The sequence below is a fragment of the Aedes albopictus genome, chromosome 3 (genome assembly GCF_035046485.1).
Source record: "Aedes albopictus strain Foshan chromosome 3, AalbF5, whole genome shotgun sequence".
Taxonomy (NCBI): Eukaryota; Metazoa; Arthropoda; class Insecta; order Diptera; family Culicidae; genus Aedes; species Aedes albopictus.
The window spans coordinates 77,492,050-77,517,049 of NC_085138.1; the positions used below are offsets into that span (position 1 = coordinate 77,492,050).

General features: G+C 39.0%; 2 protein-coding genes across 3 annotated transcripts; one reads left to right on the forward strand and one right to left on the reverse strand.

The window, feature by feature from the left end:
• The first annotated feature begins 3,529 nt into the window (after positions 1-3,529).
• Positions 3,530-7,357, forward strand: LOC115266460 (uncharacterized). Of its 2 annotated transcripts, none has more exons than XM_029872689.2 (2): positions 3,530-3,741; positions 3,871-7,357. In XM_029872689.2, the coding sequence occupies exons 1-2, from the start codon at positions 3,734-3,736 to the stop codon at positions 7,238-7,240; spliced, it is 3,378 nt and encodes a 1,125-aa protein (XP_029728549.1). In that variant the 5' UTR covers positions 3,530-3,733; the 3' UTR covers positions 7,241-7,357. The 2 variants fall into 2 exon arrangements, with proteins under 2 accessions (XP_029728549.1, XP_029728550.1); XM_029872690.2 differs by having other exon boundaries at positions 3,874-7,357.
• A 680-nt stretch (positions 7,358-8,037) lies between these two features.
• On the reverse strand, positions 8,038-12,031 carry LOC109427084 (uncharacterized). The gene is made up of 2 exons (XM_029872692.2): positions 11,885-12,031; positions 8,038-11,820 (listed from the first exon to the last, which is right to left on the reverse strand). Exon 2 carries the CDS (start codon positions 11,809-11,811, stop codon positions 8,155-8,157), a length of 3,657 nt encoding a protein of 1,218 aa, XP_029728552.2. The 5' UTR covers positions 11,812-11,820; positions 11,885-12,031; the 3' UTR covers positions 8,038-8,154.
• Positions 12,032-25,000: the final 12,969 nt, after the last annotated feature.

Here is a 25,000-nt window from a genome sequence, read left to right on the forward strand (position 1 = left end):
AGAACTTTCTTGTAGGCTGCGAGCCGACCTGAAAGCCTCCTATCCAGCCGAACGTCGATGGTTCCAACTCTTTCTACATTTTGTCCATTTCTTGATTTTGCTTTGGCTGACCAAGCCATGTGGGAAATTACACTGTTGAAAATGCTTTGACATCCATGTGGTCTTTCTACATTGTTTCCTGAGCTTCGCCAGATCATAGTTCCACCCAGGGGTTCCTCTTGTGCGGTCTTCACAAACCGCAGAGGGCAAGCTTCTTCAAAAGCTTCCATGATGGAGGCCGTTGTAGTATCAACGGCATAATCTAAATCACTTGGAGTGTCAATGAATGATGAGTATCCATGAAATTTGGCAGCAATCAAATCGGTAAAAAGATCCCAGTTTGTTGACCGGGGATTCCTGAAACGCAAAGTTTGCGAAGTAACATTCACATGTTCAAAAAAGATGTAGCGATGGTCAGGTACAGATTCTTCATCTGACACATGCAAATTGGTCAGCTCGTAACTAGTTCTGCTAGAGCAAAGTGTTGTGCCTAACACTTCTTCTCTAGCAGATACTAAATTTGAAGGTTGAGCGATTGCCTATGCTAAGTAATCAAAGATATGTACTACTTAAGTATTCCATCAAGCTGGAGCCTCTCAAATTGATGTCTAAGCTGCTGCAGATTATATTGTGAGCATTAGCATCACTACCAACAATTAGCGGAAAACCTTTTGAAGTGCAGTATGCGATGACTTGCTTGAAAGCATCCGTAGGGGATGGTTTATCATACGGTAAATAAACCGAACAATAAACGTATTTCCTGTTGAGGTTTCCAACAGATACATCGATTGTGATAGCACATACATCTCTAGTGGTTAGTTCAGAGATGAGTGTAGCAACGATTGCGTTGTTAACAAGCATTCATGTTCGAGGCATGACACGCGAGTTTGCCATTTCATTTTTACTGAAAATAGCAAATTCCGGATTCACAAGGTTTCCTAGATAGAAATTCCCCTTACGATAGGGAGGTTCTTGGACTAACGCCGCTTGGGCTGTACCATTTTGCAAAAATCTGCAATCGTAGCTGTTCGTTTGTGCTGAAGATTGATCTGAGCTATCTCAATCGTAGCCACTATCCAAACTAGGCTAGATTAAACTCTTAATAATCGCCCCACAAAAAAGAATAGCGACAATAGAATCGCATAATGTGAAACCATATAGATGATAATTTAAATTAATTAATAACATCTTCCCTGGAAGCAATTCCCGTGAAACTCTGAGGAATTCTAGATATTCTTGCAAGAATTCTCGATCAACTCCCGGAAAAATTCCCAAGAAACTCCTGCACCATTTTCCGAGGAGCTCCTGAAGGAATTTTCAAGGCACTGCTGAAGGAATTCCCGAGGCACTGCTAGAGAAATTCTTTGAGGATTTCGCAAGGAACTTTCGAAGGAATTTCCGAGAAACTCCTGGACATATTTACGGGGAAAGCATAGATGAATTGAGGTCTCCAGTTAGCCTAGTGGTTAAGGCTATGGATCGCCAATCCGGAAACGGCGGGTTCGGTTTCCGTTCCGGTCGGAAAAATTTTCTGAACTCCCTGGGCATAGTTTATCATTGTGCTTGCCTCACAATATGCAAATTCATGCAATGGCAGGCAAAGAAAGCCCTTCAATTAATAACTGTGGAAGTGCTCAAAGAACTCTAAGTTGAAGCGAGGCAGGCCAAGTCCCAGTGAAAACGGAGAGTCATAAAGAAGAAGGAGCATGGATGAATTCCTAAGCAACTCCTGGTGGAACTTCCGAGCATCTCCTGGTGGAATTTTCCTAGAACTCATGAAGCATAAAGAAACTTTTGAAGTAACATTAGAACAACTCTGTCATTGCCGTTCCGTTGCCGGTGCCATGGCGTTACCCTCTACGCTATAGAGCGATAGGCTAAACACCTCCGGAACAGCAGGTCAGAAGACCGCAAAACTTGAACACCAACGTCCTTGTTGCAAAAGCAAAAACAAAACAAAAAAAAAAAAAGATAAATGTCACTTTTACTCACGGAATAATACTCATTACACCAACAAAGCTAGCCATGAAAATGTTTGACATTTCTCAGGTCATTTTGACCACACACATGCACGAAGAAGACGGATCATATATTCTACTTTATCGATCTTGTTGCCGTCCTGTTCATGCTCATGTTACATCTGTCAAAATGACCTGAGAATTGTCAGTCATTTTGAGGTTAGGTTCGTTGATGTAATAAAGAATACCTATTATTGCGCATTTCCCACCCCACTGGACCCCTTTCGCAGTTAGTATAAGTGCGGGATCGTGAATAAAACTGCGATTTTGCACCGAATCGTTTCGGTGTCTTCTGCGCACTTATTCAGTGCCTTGTAATGCATCAGTGCGCAGAAGACACCGACACGATTCGATGCAATATCGCAGTTTTATTTACGATCCCGCACTTATACTAACTGCGAAAGGGGTCCAGGGGGGTGGGAAGTGCGCAATATTCCGTACGGAATATTAACCATCACTAGGTAATCTTAATGATTTCGTTTTCGTAAAACCATGGAATGCTATTTGTTCTGGTTAGCGTTGTTTTGTGGTGTATTCTGTCTTCCAAAACGGAATGGGAATAACTTGATTAGGGAATTTCTGCCCGTGTTACTAAAACCTGGATAAGGTCGAGTTCGGTAATCTTCCGAGATTCGTTGGTTATTTCCGTGTGATTCTTTCTGGCAAATTGGATCGATGAGTCTGCTTACTTCTTTCTGCACACTGTTGAGTATTCGGAAACTGACCTCTTCAGTCAGTATCTAGCCGGGTGTAGAACACTACTAGTGGTCCTCCTAGAGGGTGGCGCATAAGTCACTGACTGGTTTGAAAACTAACCGGAAGTAGAAAGCAGACACCAAGCCGCCTTATGCCCGCTACAAATGGGTTAGACTTTAACACAGTTTATAATATTTTTCCAGGTTTTTGTCGCAATAAAAAGAACTGAAGTCCTTTTGTAACAAGGTTGACTGATCTTTGGTGCAATTATGCATGTGTACCGGCCTGTCCCGGCTAGATTGTCTTCTGTCACTTTGAAATCTCCATTCTCTGAGGCGAGACATTATTGCCACTCCCGGCCGGAATTTCCTCCGCCACTTTGGCGGCAGCCGAAACAATCGCCACCTATTTTGTTGTCGAGGTTCTGCTGCATCCTTTTCCATCCCAACGATGGCCTTCTTTTCGTATCTGTTCTGTCACATCAGAATTTGAATCGTAGTGGAATTCACAATCTGTACCACTGCTCAGTGAATGGGTTCTTGCACCTCGCCAATGTGGTAGGTACTGTCCAGCTTGACAGATCATGTGATAATAATGATCACCATCGACATGGTCAACTACGTGATAGTCACGCAACTATCACGGGTAAGATCACAGGCATCAACCTAGATTCATGTAAGCTTCACCATATATTGCATGAGTCGATTATTTTGAGTGTAGAGCCGGTTAGTTTTTACCTAAATTAGCGAAAACATCGATGAACATGTAAATCGTTTTCGATGACGTGCGCTCTTTACATAAACAATTACCTACATCCTATTAGAAATCCTGTGTTGTTATTTTGGTAAAATGAAATCATCTGCGCAGTCAAAACAACATCAACAGTTTGAAAACTATGACGTACCAATTGCTTAACTATATTTTGATCTTGAACAACAAACTAGTTTACATGTAGATCGTCCGCTGAGCACTATCGAAGGATGAGAAGGTAAATGAAATGAAGTCATTTTGGTTACGAAGTATTTTCTTTGAATTGGTGATTCGTACAGACGGAATTCGGAACGCGCCTACGCACGTGAATGGAATTGATAAATTGTGATTTTTTTGTGTGTTTCAGCAGTGATTCCGATAGTCAACAAACGGAACGATATCTTGTCTCGTATCTGTTATGTCGAGCTCGCGCCAAAGCAGTTCCTTGTAGTATAGGACGACACATTCTACAATCGAAACATTTCGACGATATATACTGTGAGGTTGAGAGCCCCGAGAGAAGTTCCCTTTATTTATTCGACGTTAAGAAACATCGGTACAAAAGCAAAAGGATATCGTTTAGCAAAGATGTGAAGTTATCGTATAAATGTACTTTCGATATACGAAGATACTTTGAAGCTTATCTACAGATCAAGCAACAACTTGATAAGCCAATTCAGGAGCTAGCAGTTTGGTGTAGCAGAGATTTCAAAAGAAATGAATTTGCATCTGAAAGTGTACAGGTGGTCTTTATTGAAGAAAGAAACGTGAACGATTTGATAGAAACATTCGAAATTGGTATTCGAAAGGCCCGGATCAAGCCAAACGCGTTGATTGAGAAGGAGCTAGCAGAATTTAACCATCCTTTGTATAAGTTAGCATTCACGATAGCAACTTTGATGTTTCAAAAATCTGTTATCAGCTTGGAGAACCTATCGAAAAGTTTCTACGTATTATTATTGAAAGATGTGTTTGAAGATGAGAACCATTTCAAGGAAGAATTTACACAACCTAGCAAAAATATCTGCGGAGAAGCAAAGCAGTTCCACGATATGTTGGAGCTAGTACTGAGTGAGCAGTTTCGTCAAAGAAACATATTGGATTTTCATCAGTTGTTGCAAATAGAACAGAAACCGTTTGCAGAGCTGGTGGAAGTGAAAATTATTTATGACAAATCGTACCAAAAATATTTCAGCGATGCCACATGGCATGTGGATTACAACGTTAGTCTAGCAGACGTACAGCAGTTTCTATCGATTTTGGTGTTCTATTCAAACGCCCCGACAAAGAATCAGTTCGGAAACATGTTACAACGGTACTGTGATACAGAAATGCAAAGTCTGATAGAGAAAATCTATGAAAAAGGAGTTCTTGTGCAGAGCAGCTATTTAGATAAGTTAATCAAGGTGTTGAATACAGAAAAATCCGATCGTCAAATATCATTTACGGCGGATTCTTTGAAGGAATTAGATAAGGCAGTTCTTATGCGTGCTGGAGCAAACTCATCTAATAAATTGATCACTGAAGCTGGTGACACTGCTAACATTTCAGATGCACGGATAATCAGCATCTTGGAGAAATCTACAAAACATTTCAGTATCTTCGACGAACTTACGGACGATACCAAAGAAAAGCTTTTGTCCACAGTAGTGCTGCTTCAAGGTCGTTACATGCAATTAAGTGCACTGCTGAGCGAACAAGCTATGGCTACGATTCCAATGGCAGCTGTAAGTGATTGGTCCCAAGGCTGCTATCAACAAATCGTGATCGGACAAGGGATTGAAACTCCTGAGTTGGAACTGCACATCGCACAGAGCTTGAAAACTGACAAAAACTCGAACCTAGATCCGTCCCAAACCACTTTCGAATCTCTTTCAATCTTATGTGCATTGCCAGGAGCGGGAAAAAGCACTTTGCTAAAGCAGATGGCCGTCAATTTCAGCGAAAAACATGATGATCACATCATGCTGTTGGCGGATTTTAAACAAATCCTAGGTTGGTTCAATTATACAAACGATTTAGCAGCATTTATCCTTAAATTGTTGAACATCAATTCAGACGGCGGCATCAACCAATTTATAGTACACAAAATGCTAGAAGATCGACGAATAATTTTGCTGCTGGACGGATTCGATGAAGTCAATTCCACAAAGGAGGAAATTGTAGTGTTCATGTTGGATTTGCTTAGACAAGCAAATTTGCATCTGATAATGATTGCCACTCGACCTCACAGATTGGAAGTTTTGCAGCAGCATCTTGGTGATTCAACAGTCTATAACATTCTACCTTTCACCGAGAATGAGCAGCTGCAGTTTCTGCAGCAGCGCTTGAGCAGCGTATCTTCAAACGAATCAACGGTCGCTAATCTTATCAAAACCTTTAGGTGGCTGTTCGATGATGAACATCTTTTGCACACTCCACTACATAGTGAAATCCTTGCTGCGATCTACGAGGAAGACTGTACTGTACGATCCATCGATCACTGGAATGCAGCAGAGACGTTGCAGAGATTTATCGACAAAAAGTTCGAAGTGTTTGCTGACAAATTCTTCGATAGGTTTAACCGAGCTCATGAGAGTGCTTTACAAAAGCTGAAGAAGACGTTTGAAGCAGATTATTCCGAATTGGCGTTTCGTTTGCAAACACATCAGACTATCGATCAAAAAACTTTCTCTCAACTAGAGCCATATGGAATGCTTCAAATCAATAACAGTACAATATCATTCATCAACGCAGTTTTCGTGGAGTTCTTCGTGGCTCAATTCATTGTACGTCATCAGGTCGATCAACAACAGTTCAACCTCTACATGTCCGAACACTTGAGTAAATCGAAATTCAGTGCCTTTTTGGAATACCACATCGGTAAAGCAGATACTCATCACCAAACGCTCCAATCAACCCCTTCGTTACAGAACACGAATCTCAAAGAATTGCGATGCTTACAACAGCACAAACTTCATATTGACAAGATCAAACAATGGCACTTGTTCTTCGTGGAATGTTCTACTGTAGAACAGCAGCTTGAATACCTCCGGAGAAGCATTGCGAAAGCCGAGTTTAACACATTTCAAGTCATCTACGAAAGCCTTCCTAATAGTTTAGTAGACGAATTATGCTTCAAATTTGCACCCAGCATAGATAACCCATTCCGAGTGGATTTGACGAAAATGAGCGAAGAACATTTGCTGCAACTTTTGAAGATATTACACCAGGAACATCCCCAAGACGTCGCAAGGAAGCATATTTCCAGCTTCAACAATAACGAAGATGACTTCGTAACCATGGCAATCAAGCGCGATCACCGATCAGTAATTGAGCAGCTGTTCCACATGGAGCAAAATTTAACCGACGAAGACGAGAGTGATCTGCTCCTGGGCTACATGAAAGAAAGATGGCGCCACTATTTACAACTCACGGCTCAGTACCGAAAAGGTGCTCTCCTGAAGCAAACGCTAGAGCTCATAGCGAAACGTTTCCATCAGAGAGTGATCAAGTATTTTCTGATGAACTGTAATATTCAATGCGTGCTGATCGAGTCCTTCAAGGAGGAAAATGTCGATGCGGAAGTCTTCGAGGGAATATTGACATTCATTGAGCAACATTTGAGCGGTTACGATTTGCAGATTCTACTGAACCGTAATGTTGATGGATGGTTGTTTGTCGAAAAGCTAGAAGATTTGCAGAATTCGAGAGTGCGTGAATTGTGTGAGTCATTGTGGAATAGCTACCAAGTCTGATCCTTTGAAAAAATATAGTGAACAGTATTTATTAAAGAGAATATTTATTTATAAAATTAAGAGTTGCTAACATTGAAATACATTATTCTACTGATAGATAGATGCAAACAAAGCGAATGTATCATGGCGGTTTGAGGTCATATTTTAATGTAGTATCACTTCCTATTACCTATTACTTGTTTGTAGGGTAGAAATCTACTTCATCATATGCACTAATTCCCGTCATATCAGACGCGCATAATACCCAATAATGGATTAATGAAGCAAACTTTTCTTTCATTCGTCGCATGTAAACAAATGCGCTACGGTATATGGACAATAACATTGTGCCAGCAGTGGAGTTATGTCAAACACACAAGGCTACGGTGGCGCTATCTGTGCTATTTCATAGCGGCCGTTTCATAGTTATTTTAGTGATCAATAACAGATAGGTATTCCAACTTACCTTTGCCAATGTAGGTAGAGGGCAAACGAACAAAAACTATGCGAGCGCTACGGATGGGTAGTTGTCCAACTATCAAGTTTTGGAATAGACCGTTTAATCGGTGTATGATGGGAATTATAAGAGTGTTACGTCTGTTTGTCTGTGCTATTCCTATCCCATGGCGTTTGTATGGTCAGCAAAGACTATTTAGCCATTATTCCTCCTTGTCATTGGCTTGGGCCCGTCTTGCGCTCTTATTGCCCCACCAAATGCAGCAACAGGAAAATGAAAATATTCCTACTGCAGTACTTTATAGGGTGTTTGAATTTCTGCAGTAAAAAGAAGCTTGTGCGTGTCATCAATAAAAGAATACTTTTAATTTTTACATAAACATTTATTCCTGTAAATAGTCTAAAACATTAAAAATATGAATATATCAAAATACTTTTCTATAAATAATTTGTTTACACTTCAATTAGAGGTAGGCAGTTCACTGGTTCTGGAATCTATTTCTAAATGCACTTTGTATACCACTATTTTGTAAATTGTCCACGGAATCGGTGAAATCTTGACTTAGCGCAACACTTCCGCCACTTGCCCAGCGCAATAGTTCGTATATATGATCGATCATTTGAATCCGTTCTTTAATTTTAAGCGGTTTGTTGTTGGATTTGATCTCAACGTTACTCAGGAACAGTTTTAGTACGTTTCGTTTGATAAGGAAATTGTAGATAGTTTGCTTTGGCCATAGGTCCTTCGCCCGCCTAATCGTTTCTTCTAAAAATAAAGCATTGTTGTGTTGCACAACCAACTGAAAGTATTTATCGAAGCGGTGGTTTACATAACTGTAGAGCTTTTCTCGATTTTGATCTTTGGTCACTGGGACTAGATTTTCAACCAACCAAATCAGTACCTGAACGAATGGTTTCCGACAGGCCACCTCAAGATAATCTTCATCCTCGTCGTCGAAAATGGTCAGATATTGTTGAATGAATGTATCGGGGTTTTTCCTAAGTAGAATGCTGAGAAAGTGCACCATCTGGTTTCCACCCATTATTTTAAGATTGACAAAGCGCTCTTCAGCTTTCTCACCGAAGCAAAATTGTAATGAAGATTTGGTATCCCGTGGCAGACTGTCGTACAGGACTTCAAACACGTTGAACACCGACAGATTTAATGAATTCCTAATGAGGGTGTACCGTTCGGTATTGGAAACCTGCTCTAGATAATGATTGAACTCTCGTATCTTTTCCGGGTGAAGTCGAGCCGTTGAGGGTGGTTCGAAATCGTTTGAAATTCCATCAACCGTTCGATTGTCAAATGATCGGAGCTGATCAGTTGAGTTTATCCCATCGATATGGTGATCAAGGAATTTTGTAGCAATGCTTAATCTGGATGTGCATAAATTTTGTTTCATAAATGAAATGAATGCTTTGCTTGCACCGGTTTTGTACGTAAGGAAATACAAAGTGATGAAGTACTCATAATAGGTGTAATGTACAAATCCAATCGATGGGCTTAAACGCACGATCCCGTTTGTTTGAAGTCGATTGCAGAGTTCTTCGGGTACTGATTCTGAAGAATTGTATACTTTGGCTGAAAATTCGATGTGATCGGGTGTAAAACTTTGTTGTATAGTAGCAATGGCATTTTTGTGTGCTTGACAGTTCAAATCGAATTGACGGCTACTTACTTCTAACAATTTGAGATCCACAAACTTGTTATAAATAAATCCTACCGTGTATGGTTTAGGAAGCTCAAACTCAGATGATCTAATAGATTCTTGGTAAATGACAGCAATCATGTACGTTTGCATCGGTATTCCAATCAGCAATTCGTCTTTCAGCATTCTACGAAATCTTTCAATCAGCTCATCAATGAGTTCCGTGATACGTTTATGTTCATGTACATCACATATTGAATCAATCTTCCAAAATCGTGTCAGATAGTCTACTTGATCTTCTTTACTAAACGGTGGTAACTGGCAAGTAATGGAATTTTGGAAAATCTTTTCAAGAAATTCTAAACAGTGAGGGCGTGTAGCAATGAAGACCTTGTAAATATTTAGCGCCTCAATATTTTTTAACATCTCTTCCAATGCTTTTCGTGAGCTTTCACTAACCTCGTCGATTCCATCTAGCAACATAATAACATTTTTTTGTCGTATGAGGCACTTTATAAGACATTCTTCTGCTGATACCTTTACATTAATTGTTTTACATATGGCTGTTATAATGTCACACTTTGCATGTTTAATTGCGGTTTTACAATCCAAATATAGTACCAGATGGTTTTGATAACATTTACGCAAGTCAATAGCAATCTTCACCATCTCAGTGCTTTTGCCCATTCCGGCTTGATCTGAAAATATGATTTGGGGGTATTGGTCGTCACAGATTATATCGGAAATATCGCTACCGTTGACTGAGATTTTTCTTGCGACATAATTTTCGTCTAGCTTTAATACGTTACTTTCGATGCTTATGGATTTTTGGTGAAGCGCCAGTACCAGTGGGAAATTTTCTTTTACAAACAGTTCATCTTTCGGTATAATTTGACCGACAGTACACGCTTGGTTCTGAGGTAAGAAAATTTGCCTACCAAAAATATTATCTCTACATAAGTGATCCAATTGTTCAACATCAAACTCATCTTCAAAGCAGTTTAACAGAGATGGGCCAACAAGTATAATTGGTAAATGTATGCTGTGTAGTTGGGTTTTTACTTCTTGCTCTTGTCGATGGTTTTGAACAGAAGTGATGATTAAACATTTCATACCATTCTCAGTTATATCTTTGTGACTTGTAATTTGTTGGACTTTTCCAAAGTTTCGTTTAAGATTGTTGAAATCCAGCACCAAGAATCTCTTAGAAAGTGGAGCTAACAAATATTCAACTACTGAAATCAGTCGAGAAAGTGTACAATCAACATCTTGGCTACCCCTCACACTCAGATATGACTGGGGTTGCCATTCATCCAAATATTTACGAACTACAGTTTTCAAATTACCCAGGTCATCGAATTTCAGATTCTTATAAGGGCCGCTATTCACGTAATCACGAAGTCTCAACAATGTAGTAATTGTCTTCACTTTATCGTCACAAATTATTTTTTTATGTGCACATTGTTCCAGCAAATCAATCAATTCTTCAAAATGGGTAATCTCTCTAATGAGCATTGTTTTAAACTCGTCCTCCCGTGGTATTTCAACATAAAATACGAAACGCTTACGAAACTCTTCCAAATCCGCTTCGGTACAAACGTTTTCCCATTTCCACTGCGCATTTTTTCCGCTCCCAAATTCTGCATCCACTTTTAGCTGGAAATGATCCTCATACTTGAGCTCGTTCAACTCTGCCATTACAAACGGGCCAAGGTTCTTCTGAGTAAACTTTTTCCTCATCGACATTTCAAAGCGCTCACGGAACAGAACCGTTTCCGGTAGCAATCCTTGTCCATCTATAAAGTTTTGTTTGAATGTGGCGTTTCCCCCGTTGTTGCATTCGATAACCTCCCTCGCCATAACGCTGTGGTGCTTTTTGGCCGCCCCCTTGGATCGCCATTCTTCCTGTTTGAATAATACATCGATAAACTGTTCGACAAGAGCAGTCCGAGGATGCAGAATATCCAGAAAATCTCTTGATATTTCTCGAAATTTATCAACTTTCAATAGGTATCTTTGGAATTTCAAAATTTTGCTTGCTCCTAAAATATCTCTTTCCGGATGAACTGGTACATACGGCTCGAACCAATCCTTTATGTTGTTTTTAATGCTCATGTTAGTCCAAATAACGAGCTCGTTTAGTTCGTTTAGGAGATATGGTTTGAGGGCCATAAACGATTTAAAGTATTTTAAAACGTTCGTTTTTTGGTTATCGCACAGATAAGCCTGATCGATCATTTTTCCTGTATGCTTGACCTGTATCATGTTGGTAATTTTCTGCCCATCGTCCAATTCGGCATGAAGCACGACATCATCAAAGGCATGCCGTATTTTATCTGGGACACCGATTCCGTTTACTGCACTCCCAACATTGAACCGGCTTATACAAGCCTTCTTTTGCAACAACTCATTGACACAGAATACCAATGTTTCTAATTGATAGTCGAAGCCGGTCGTATTGTTTTCTCCTTTTGCAGCAGCCATGGCTGTTACCTATAAGAATAATCTGTCCCTATTATTTCAAAATATGTACAACTTAAATTCTCTGCTCGCCTACCTTAGATTGGCACGACGTTTTACATGGAACAGCAATTGGAAGACTAAGTATTTTCTTTGATTTGAGTTTATAAGTTCAAAATGAGTCATGATTGACTGATGTTCACATATTCGCCACCTGCACTGAACGAAAACCCCATCCTGAAACCGACTGATTTTTCCGACCACCCACCCAGTTCAAATGATCCAAATCGTGTTTTGGAATGACGATTCGTCAGCCGTATAGCAATCATCCTTAAATCGATTGACGATCATCTCATTCGTCTATGAGTAGACGCACGCAGGCCGAATGAGTATTGGTTGCAAAGCGAAGGCAACTCAGTTGCGCCGCACACATGTATCGATAGCGTAACCGTAGTTCTTTGATCATTATACTCGCATCCTTGGCGATTTTCGCGTAGGGGTATTAGGGGCATAATGGACACCCTAAGCAAATGAGTACGTTAGGCCTGTATAACAGACAAAAACTTAACATATTATCAGCTGGCTTACAACTTTAACTTGTTTCCTACGTATTTCAATCATTTACAGCTGGTAAAATGTCATTATTGTGAAGAAATAATGAATTGAAAACCGTGTGTTTTTTGGGGCTGGCAGCAAAGGTACGGGGCGAAATGGACACCCATCGGGGCATAATGGACACCCCTGCATATTGTATGCTGTATCTTTGAGAATATCGACCAGTTAAGTAATTTGCCAACGGATATCAATACCACAGATATAATACTCCATCTTAGACGAGTTTACATAACTTCAAAGTTAATTAAATAAATTTTAGGCTAAAATAATTAATTTATAATCGATTGAATTTTATCACTCTCTAAAACGCCTAACAGTATGCAACGCGCGTACATCCATTCATAATTGCCAGTGTTCATTTCGCCCCGAATAGACTACAACATTGAAATTGCTATTTTCAGTGTGTTCTGATCAAAAATATAATACTTCATCCATTGCTAAATCTACGTATACATGTAGATAAGCTAACAATTCACTTGTTTGTATGGTGGACACACTCAATCTCTCGTGATACCTTATTTGCGCTGCTTCGAAATTATAAGAAATCCACCATATGAAAAACATACTTCAATTTCAATGATATTTTGGTTATTTTAAAGGAATTTAAATGGTACTTTTGAAAAATAGAACAATGGCATGTTCCTTTACACTTATGCATTGAAAGTTTTACATAAAAGTCAACGGTTTCGGCAAAAACAGGGGTGTCCATTTCGCCCCGGGTGTCCATTATGCCCCTAACCCCCCTACATGTCTGTTATTAGACATGTCGAGTTTTTGGAAAGGGGTTCCCGCGAAGGTACTCCAATTCTAATCTCGAAACTGTCTTTTAAAGGGAGAGCGATGAAATTTTTGTTATTCATCCCTTGATTCATCCCTAGAAAACAAGATTGGTCGACCATATGGTCGGCATTTCGTTTTCACATGACTGTCATCCAGTTTTGAAATGATGGCCTACGATCGATGAACCGAGTATCGAACTGGGGCGCGATCGTGTCGCTTCTCAGTCGTTTTCGGGCGGAGGTTTCCGTTCAGTGTTTTGGGGGTCTACATTTGTATCACGAAACATTGCATTCAACAAAACAGAATTTTCTAATAAGAAAATGTGACGAGACTCAATGATAGTGAAGTTAACCTACACTGCAAAGCAAAAGAGCCATAATTTGGGTTTTTAAATTAAGAAAAAAAAATCGAAAGAAAACCTTTTCCTGCGGGTTGTTAAGTATCGTAACAATATAAAAACATATTTTTCTCCATATATATATTTTTGCAAAACCATACATTCTATTGTAAATGAATTGTTCTAAATACTGATACGTGGGTTTTAATATACCGTACATTGTATGGTACACGTATGGTTTCAAACAATGAAATGTATCGTAAATATATTGTTTTTAATTGTAGTTTAACTACTAGTTATACATTTAATTAAATGGTTTTGGAATGGTTCTCTTTTGTTATGTTGTATTGTTTTACATTACATAAACCGTATAATGTTATATTATCTTGTCATTTTCCTCCTGTTAATGGCATCTTAGGCTTACTAGCATTATAAGAATGCGCTTTGGAAATTCTCCAGAGCGTTTTGGATAACCCTTCATATATTGGATCGCCCACGTCTAAGTCTTAGTAGTCTCTGATTGCATTAACAGTTGAAGCTTAGGCTCCCATGCCCCACCACCCGAGCAGAGTCTAACAACAAAATGATAGCAAATCGAAAACTGGATTTGTATTCAGCAACAAATTGATATCACATTTTGATATCAGTCTGTCTTGACTAAATCTGATTTCAAATTTAGATTTTGTTTTGCTGTCACTTCAATCTATTACAAAAAAAAGTTTTTAAGTTATTTTAAAATTTCTAGGCAACCTTGTATAATAACTCTAAGAGTATATCATTTAGTGTAATTATCTTATGGTATTCAGGATTTCATATCAATCCAAAAACCCCTATATTTATCGATTTTTCCATTTTTTCGTACTGATAGCAAAAACAGTTATCAATTTGCTATCACTGATAGCAGGAATTGTTTTCAACTTGCTGTTATGGGAACATTTTTCTGCTCTGATGTTTTAACCGTTAAAACGACCAAAATGACAACAACCTGAGTTATCATAATTTGCAATATCACAACATCAAAATTTGTTTTCAATTTGCTGTCAGACTTTGCTCGGGCAGCCAGATAACCGGGTTTTGCAAACTAAGCATTATTTGTGGCAACACTTTGAGCGGGATGGTGGAACTATGCCGAGCGCACTAATTATTATTAGACCACTAATGTAGTTGCATGAAGTGGGTGACGAGGTATATAAGTATCATTACAGCGTGCTTAACCGTTATTGCAATATTGAGGCTCCAGTTTGACTAAAGTTTGAAATACACGGGAAAATACATAACAACTCATGAGAAAACTGTCAAGATCGATTCAAGTATAAGTTAGGTTAAAAAGCGAACCCACAGACGAACCTATATTAGAAGTTCTTTCAGTGTTCAGTCCAGTCCATATGTGAAAGATGGCTCTATGTCAAAGATAAAATTCGTTAATCGTATTCCTCTCATCGCACTCTACATACCTAGCCCGCCATATCTCTTGGATCTGCAGTTCTTAAGGCATCTGGTTTACTACTTATTTAAACATTTTATTGACTTTAAATTGATGTTTCAACTTATACACTTTTTTTCTTTCCTTTCCTTTCCATAAAAAAAGTCACAAACATCAACAAAACAAAGCACGAAAAAAATATAAGACTGAATAAATAATTAAAAAATGTTTCGGAAAAGTGAATGGTTCAAACGTAAGATATATATATTATATAATGCAGGGGGTGGCCAAAATGTTTGGGATAGGCAACTTTTTTTCCCTCGCAAAAAAGTTCAACATGCTATAACTTTTCATAGAGTGCATCAAAAATCTCAAATTTTGACTATTTGTCAACCTATTATATGTGCATCATTGGTACAAAATTGGGCTCGATTGATCAATGCTTCGCAAAGTTAAAAGCGTTCGGGTAAAACACTATTTTTTAGACAAATCATTTTTGAGCTGTCATATCTCGGAAACCAGTGAACCGAATTGAATGAAATTTTGATCGTTTATTCACAATATGTTGATTCAAATGAATGATTCAAAAGTTTTTTTAAAACATAGGTACTTTTTAAACGTTTAAAAAAGTTATCATGGATTGACACTTTTTGGATTTTTCTCGAAAAAATGTAACTTTTTTATATCAATTTCGATAAATTTTAGTGTTGATATCCAAAGATTTTCCACTTCTGTTCTCAAGTTATCTCTAATCAGATATATTAGAGCCTATTTAGATTGATGGAAGAACACATTTAGTAATTTTTGTGTGGTATTGTAAATTTGACTTATTTATGTGGGTAAAAATTTCCACGCGGTGTAACTTAATTCGCCGTGAGTAAATATTACATTTTATGACGTCGTATTAATAACAATATATTGTTGATGAACGTTAAAAAAAATCATTAAATTCGGTTCACTGGATTCCGAGATATGACAGTTCAAAAATTAGTTGTCTAAATAATAGTGTTTTACCCGAACGGTTCTTACTTCGCGAAAAATTATTCAATCGAGTCCAAATTTGTACCAAAGATGCACAATAGGTTGACATAAAACCAAAATTTAAGATTTTTTTATGCACTCTATGAAAAGTTACAGCATGTTGATTTTTTTTTTGTTGGAGACAAAAAGCTGCCTATCCCAAACATGTTGGCCATCCCCTGTATATTGTTACAAAAAAATCGAATGTAAATGTATAGTAGCTACAATGTGCAAAGCTTTTAGCGAACCATTTCATTACAATATACAGGGGATAGACAAAATGATCGGGACAGGCAAAAATTTCACTTTTCAAAATATGTTCAATCAGCTATAACTTTTCGAAAAGTGCATCAAATATTTTCAAATTTTTGCTCTGTAAGTTGATCAAATAGTTGTGTATCAGTGGACAAAATTTGGGAAAGATTGGGCTATTCTGTACGAAGTTATAAAGATTTGAGAAAAAGGTATAATTATCCGATAGCCAACTTTGAGCTGTTATATCTCCGGATTCAATGAACCGAATGCAATGAAATTTTGACCATTTATGACTTATATAATGAACTCTGAAAAACATTTGACACAACTTGAAATTAATGACAAGAGAAAAAGTTATAACGATTTCATTTATTTTATGATTTTTTAGTTGATTGGTCTATTTTTAATATGCATCCCATTTCTTTTTCAATTTGCTGCCGGCTATGTTGTTGCTTTTCTTCAAAACATATTTATATTCAAGACAATTAGAGGGAATTTGAATGAACTGTACGATGTTGAAACGATGTTGAAATTTAATAAAATATGGTGTTTTATCAGCAAAATAATCGAACCGTTATAATTTTCTTCCGTGTTTTGAATTTTTAGTTAAGTCAAAAGTTTTTCAAAGCTTATTATATAAGTCATGAATGATCAAAATTTCATTGTATTCGGTTCATTGAATCTGGAGATATATCAGCTCAAAGTTGGCTATCGGATAATAATACCTTTTTCTAGAATCTTTATAACTTCGTGCAGAACAGCCTGATCTTTTCCAAATTTTGTACACTGATAAACAACTAGTTAAGCAACTTACAGTAAAAGTTTGAGAATATTTGAAACTCTTTTAGAAAAGTTACAGCAATTTGAAAAATTTTTGAGAAGGGAAAATTTTGCCTGTTCCGATCATTTTGTCTATCCCCTGTACATTATTGTAGCCGGTACACTGTATGGTGCAGGAATGGTATTCACCAAATACCCTATTGTTATGACCTTACAGTTGAGGTCGAAATACGTATCTGTCAAAGGATGCAAATTCTTAGTGGAATTCAAAGGAACCGTACTTAATCCGATTTTCTTTTATTTACCCTATGGTTAGTTTTTATCCGGGTATGCAGACCAGCATTGGGCAATTTTAAATCGATGATGGTTCAAGTGCTGTTTTCGAGGTTTCCTTCAGGAATTTCTCCAGAGATCCTCTGCACGTATTCTTTCAGATATTTCTTCAAGGATTTCTACATATATTCCATACAGAATTCCGCTAGAGATTGCTCCAACAATTCCATTTGGAATTATTCGAAGTATTTCTGCAGGAATATCTTCAAGAAATTCTTTCAGAAAATTTTACTAAAGATTATTAAAAATGAATCGAGGAACTCCTTAAAAATCCATTAGGAATCCATCCAAGTCAATAGTTCGTCCAAAAATTACTGCAGATATGTTTTTTTTTTCAAATTTTCATCCTAGGATTCCTACAGAAATGCTTTCAAGAATTCACTAAGAAAGCTCTCGTGAGATTCCCTAAGAAATTCCTCACGGGATTGCTTCCGGGATTCATCATGGGGTTTCTTCACAAACTTTTCCAAAATTCCCGGGAATTCCTTTTGTGATTCTTTCGGGAACAATTTCCAGGATTATTTTGAAACTGCCTCCGAGAGCTCTTCTTGGGATTCCTTCAGGATCCAGAAACTTCTCCAGGAATTAATCTAAAAATTCCTTCAGGAACTGTTTAAAGATTCCCTTAAGAATTCCTCTTGGGATTACTTGCAAGCTTCCTCCTGGGGTTTCTTCAGGTACTGCTTCAGGAATTGCTCCAAAAGTTCCTATGCTTACTCTTTTAAGTATTCGTTCAGGATTTCCTCTGAAATTTCCGCGATTTCTTCAGTACTTTCTTCTGAGATTTCTTCAGAAACTCCTCCTAGAATTCCATCAGAAATTGATCCATGGTTTTCTTCAGAAATTCTTCCTGGGATTCCTCCAAGAATTCCATAAGGGATTCCTCCAGAAATTCCTCTAGGATTCCTCTGGGAATTCCTGCATGAAAAAAAAGTTCTTAGGATTCGTCCAGGAATTCATCTAGCAATTTCTCTTGAGATACCTCAAGGAATTCCTCTAGAGATTCCTCCAGGAATTCTTCCTGAACGTTTCACCATACTACTTATACATTGCATGGTGACCCTCAAGCACTTTTAGGAGGCGTTCCTGGAGGAATATTGTGTGTTCAATTTGTGCTGAAAGAATTAACTTTTCACAAGCTAATGAAGTTATGATTTTTTGAAGTTCGAAAAGAATCGAAAAATATGAAATTGATTTGAGGCACCTCCTAATTTCAATGGATTTGGCTGAAATTTTGACCAGTTACTTCTTTTAGGATGCCAATCAAAATATGGGGGTGGACTTGAAAAACTGGAGAGGTCTAGATAGGGATTCCTCCAGGAATTCCTCTAGAGATTTCTCAAAGAATTTCTCTAGAGATTCCTCCAAGAATTCCTACAGGTATGTGTCCAAGAATTTCTCCAGAGGTTCCTCAAGGCACTCCTTTAGGAATTCCTTTTGGGGCCTCCAGTAAGTCCTTACGGAATACCTCCGAAATTACCTACGGTAAATTCTCCAGAAATTTCTCCAAAAAATCCTAATGGATTTCTTCAGGATTCCTCCAGGGGTCCCTTCAGAAATTCCCCCAGGAATTCCTCCCGGAATTTATCCAGGAATTATTCCAGGTATTCTTCCATGATTTCATTCGGGCATTTCTCCAGGGGCTTTTCCGGGAATTCCATCAAGAACATCTCCAGGGATTACCCCAGCTATTTCTTCAGGAATTCCTCCAAGAATTCCTCCACGAATTGATCCAGGAATTCCTTCAGAAATTCCTACACCGAGAAAAAATTCTACTCAATGACTAAATTGGCCTCACTTAGAAATCGAAAAATCCTTTGTTTTCTTACTCAGTTTCGGCTAAAAGTGGGATAACCCATTGGCTTGGCAATGGCAAAATTCCCTGAGATAAAAGTCTCTAATAAAGTCAGGCAAATCCAAACACGACCGGTGGTCTCTTTTCAGTAACGTATAAGCCACTGAGCTTTAATAAATCACTCGAGCAAGTTGGCAAACGGTGGTAACATTGGCATTATGGCATTCGTGTTTGGATTTGCTAAGTTCAATTAATAACTGTGGCAGTGTTTAAAGAACACTAAGTTGAAGAGAGGCATGTCAATAAGTTCTCGTAGGAACGTAGAGTCACAAAAAAGAAAGAGGGGGGGGCTCTATGTAAAACTAGTCTCCGCACTGAATAGATGAATATGACTTTCTTCGCTTGACGTTAGAGCTTCATAAGTAAATGCCTGTATTGCACCTTTTGACAAAATTATTAATTTATGCTACATAAAGACGTGCATTACTTATAATGAGATAGCGGATGCTTATCGTGCCTGCCCTTGTAATGTTGACCAATTCTTTTTGGCAGCCTATATAGTGCCACCCTAGAAAAGCTGGCGTATGTACATTAGGGCAGGTCAGACTTTATACATGTTAAAAAATCAAAGTTCCCATACGTTCATTACAATCCTTGGAGCGAATTTTTTTTTTGTTTAACTTGTTTAATATCTTTTTCCCGATTGTCGAAACGAGTTGCGGTCTTCGGCAACACTCATCTTTGAGATCTGAAGAATTCAATTTGACTCTGATCCCATGATTTTATCCATGTGTTATTGCTCTACTGCGCGGAAAACCATTTTTTTGAAAATTCTCCATAGTAATTCGCATATAAACCTATTCTGCTTTTGGGCCACCATTAATTTACCACCGAAATGGCTGAAAATTTGTCAGGATTCTAGTTTTGCATCAAGGATTGTATCTAACATATGAAAGCTTTGAATTTTTAACATGTTTAAAGTCTGAACTGCCCTAATGTACATTTTTGAACAATTTATTGAAGTGACTCTAAATACTAGAACCTAGAACTAGCACTGGAACGCTAAAACCGTTCTCGTAAAACACAATCTTTTAGCCAACTGATTTTATCATAGCTCCGTAAACAGTGAGCCGAATCGAATGAAATTTTGAAGGTTTATCAACAATATATTAATGCTTCAAAAGGTAGAAAAGGCTCCTTTGGGACGTTGAAAAAAGTTAAGATGGATTGACAATTTTTGGATGTATCCCAAAAAAATTCTTATTTTTCACATCAAGGTCATTACATCTTAGTTTTGACATTCACAAATTTTCGACTTCTGTTCCCAAGATATCTTTAAGAGGATAAATTAGAACCTATTTGGATTAAAGAAAGGTCACATTCAGTACTTATAGTGTGGTGTAGTAAATTTGACTTATTTTCTACAATATGGCTGGAATCATCAAACCGATATAACTGTACTCGTTGTGAGCAAATATTACATTTTAAAACGTCAATGTATTGTTATTTAATGCTAAAATTTTCATTAATTTCGATACACTGCTTATTCGGTGATATGATATCTCAAAAAACAGTTGTCCTTAAAAATAGTGTTTTACGAAACAGTTCTTCAAAGAAGTGTAGTGCATATTAGATTTTTAACTCGCAAAAACATTTCGCTCCTCTCTTCGATCATCTTCGTAGTTGTCTTTCGGCTTCGTCCAAGGCGCAAATTACGTGCGATTTTCTCCACCATCAGTCTTCGCCGGAAAACCTATCAACACCGAGGAGAAGACAGAACGCCAGCCAGCCAGCCACTAGGACTAGGTGGTACAAGGCAGCGATGAAAATGTCGCCGTCTTGAGAAATTGTGTCCCATTTCTCTTGACCGGCTTTCGTTTTAATTAAAATATTCCAACGAAGCCCCGGCGGCACATTAGCATATGCGAATCCACTTCCAACGAATCCGACATGGCGTTTCGTTGCTGCAACAACGGGGTGGCGGATTGTGAGCGCAGCAGGATGATGAGTTGAAACATTTTTCATTCTGGGCAATCAGGGATGCATTCTTTGGAATAATCACAATTAGCAAACAGTTACAGGCGGAAAAATCATCTTCATCCTCGCTGGTAGACTTAGCGTCAAAATCCACAAGAACCATTGACACTTTCATCATTAATGGGCTGCGAGCAGAGTGGCGAACTTGTCATACAGTTTGGCACAGAAAACTTGCTTCTGTCGCGATAGGTACCTAAATTGGTTGAGAAAATGGAACAGCTCTTGTCCGATGCAATTGGTTTCAAGTGCACCTCAGTTCCTCTCAACAAAAACTTGTTAATGAAGCCGTTGCAAACTTGAAAGCATTTCTACTGCAGAAAATTCCGGAGATATTGTTGGGGATCATCCTTGAGAGGATCAAATGTGTTAGCATATATCTCCCCAGGTAACCCTTAAGTAGTTAAAATAGCATTATTTCGGCACTATATGCGCCTTTACTGCATGTCATAAAATGCTAATCTGCCGTATATGCGTCATTAGTGCTAATTAAGGACAGACTTGTTAGAATCCCAAAATGGCCGCCACAATGGCCGACTTTGGCACCTACTCACGATTTCGAGCGCACAAATCTCTTCGTAACAAAACCAGCGCACCTGATCTTCTTATTTTAAGCTTATTACAAGTGAGCAAAAACAGAATAATCAAATGCACTGTTGTTTGAAGCTTGCTTCTAGAGATTTGTGCGTTTGAAGTTCTGGTGCACTTTTGAAGCGGGATTTCAAGACGTTTGTCCTTAAATGCAGGTTTTGGCACAATATACGGCTGATAAATGCTTATCGCTCCTATCCCCCAGATTGCCAAAAATAAAAACAAATCTGGACGAACATTTGAAAAGGGCCTATCTGCTTTGCGTAAACAAACATGTTTTTGTCTCTGTAGGGCCCATCTGCATCCACCCACGCACGTCAACACCCTTATCAGAAAGGGAAAGGGTCTGTTAAGGGTGTTGATGTGCGTGGGTGGATGCAGATGGGCCCTACAGAGACAAAAACATGTTTGTTTACAAAAAGCAGATAGGCCCTTTTCAAATGTTCGTCCAGAAATAATTTCCCCTGTGCATTTTACGGCTTCCTTTTCTCTTATTTTTTTCTTACTCTCCTGTTGAACTTTTAAGGACGTGCCTCAAGTCCTGAACTTCTGTTGCTGTTTTTTGATTCTTTCGGCCAAATTGTGATTCGATCCCTCGATCTTCAGATTGACGATGATTCTGAACCGCGCTACATGGTAAGCTATAGCTGATCAGATAAAGCGCGTTAGATTTTTGATCTATTTAAGGCTGAGTTTAAGGCATGAATATTACACCGGCGGCAGTTGCTTCGTTATGTTATGAGCTCGGCAGATGCTGATAATAAAATCGATCATAGGAAACCAATTCTTTATTACACCAATGAACCTTACCTCAAAAAGACTGACAGACAGTAACATGAGCATGAAAAGGACGGCAACAAAATCGATAAAGTAGAAGATGTGATCTGCCTTTTTCGTGTGTGTGATCTGTCATAATGACGTGAGAAGTGTCAAACATATTCATGGCTAGCTTTGTTGGTGTAATGAAGAATCATGGAATTAATTTGCAAAAGCATGTTTTCCCATTGATTTTCTTCGTTGTTGCCTATGATTGCCTGGACATGCGAATAATGATGGCTTCTACACTGCCGTAATTCTGCAAAGTGACGTAAGCGCCATTCAAAATGTCGATATTTTTTGGTATATTACACTCAAACCTCCATTTAGGTAGGATCCATTTAGGTAAAATCTATTTAGGTCCCTCCATTTAGGTAACGTTACCTAAATGGAATTTGATTGCCATTGGTCATCATTGATGACGTCAAACCCGACATCAACCTATCATTGACCTGTTTACATTTTGACCGGCAAACCCAATATAGACCCAACAGTTGTTCGATGTTGGTCCAACAGTGGCCCAACATACGATAAAAATTTACCCGACTTTGACCCGACATTCAACAATTTTTCAGTCTGGCGGAATTTTGCAGAGTTTTTCGTGTTTCGTGCCCATCTAGTCATTTGAATGACAAGTCTGATTTGAGACCCTCCAAAACCCCCGAAAATGCCCCTGAAGCCCCTCCTTCCCTGAGACTCCCTTGAAAGTATTCTGAAACTCCGCATGACCCCCTTTAAATCTCCTAGTCAATCTCCCTTCTTCAACTTATTTTCAACCTTGTACTCCATTTAGGTAATAGACTGAATCCATTTAGGTAATGAATCCATTTAGGTAAAAATTCTATTTAGGCAGTCCCGACTCATTACCTAAATGGAGGTTTGGTGTAGATATAAAATCTGGTGTAAAAATAACACTGTGGTATTAGAATGCAAGATCTAGTCGTATTCTATCATCTATGGAAAGAAACTTAGAGGATGAGCAAGAGTTTTATGCATAATAACCAAAAAATGGGCCACAACTATCAATGTCGCTTACGTCACTTTGCAGAATTACGGCAGTACAGCCGTGGCACGTAAATTAGAAAGTGGAAATGTGTGGTGGTTTTAGCATCACCAATATCTCTTAGCAGTTTCATGGCAATAAAGTAGCAGTTATGATGCCTGTTGACCAAAACATACCGTGCATTTGAAATGCTACGAAACTGCTGTCAGATTTTAAGAAGCATTTGAATTGTTAATTTAGGGCAGTTAAGCAGTCGAACTGTTATGATATGGCAGTAAGCAGGCCGAATGCAGATATAAAACAGAAATAAGGCTTATTCAACCACGGCACTGTAAAGGCTGGGTATGCTGCGCAATTCAGATCCCATTGTGATCCACTAGCCTCTGCCCAGCAACTCCTATCCCTACCTCCACGCGGTACCGGCCGGAAACTATGAGCAACCTTGGGGAAGATCGGGTAACCAACCCCGGTGGGAACTTTGGTCGTAGGCTGACAGGGAGAGGAGGCTTCGGTAAACCTGAGCGTCTGTTCTCCAGGAGGAGCGGCTCACAACAGCGTCTGATCCCCATGTTAGGGGCGGTTGATCTACGTCCGAGTGCCAGGGAAGGACTCTAAGCTCAACTGTGCACTATGGTCCTCCGGAAAGTAGGGGGTTGGTGTCAGGCCCTACGAGCCAGCCGTAAAAAATCATTGTAGCGGAAAATCAGCAACAGAATAATACGAACCGAGACCAACGGCAACGATCCCAGCAACAAAAAGGACTTGCGATTGGAAACTCGGTACGTGGAACTGCCGATCTCTCAACTTCATTGGGAGCACCCGCATACTCGCCGATCTACTGAAGGACCGCGGGTTCGGCATCGTAGCGCTGCAGGAGGTGTGTTGGACAGGATCCATGGTGCGAACGTTTAGAGGTAATCATACCATCTACCAGAGCTGCGGCAACTCACGCGAGCTGGGAACAGCTTTCATCGTGATGGCTGATATGCAGAGGCGCGTGATCGGTTGGTGTCCGATCGACGAAATAATGTGCAGGTTAAGGATCAAGGGCCGATTCTTCAACTTCAGCATAATAAACGTGCACAGCCCACACTCCGGAAGTACTGATGATGACAAGGACGCATTTTACGCGCAGCTCGAACTCGAGTACGATCGCTGCCCAAGCCACGACGTCAAGATCATCATAGGAGATTTGAACGCTCAGGTAGGCCAGGAGGAGGAATTCAGACCGACGATTGGTAAGTTCAGTGCCCACCAGCAGACGAACGAAAACGGCCTACGACTCATCGATTTCGCCGCCTCCAAAAATATGGCCATACGTAGCACCTTTTTCCAACACAGCCTCCCTTATCGTTACACCTAGAGATCACCATAGCAGACGGAATCTCAAATCAACCACGTTCTGATTGACGGACGGCACTTCTTCGACAT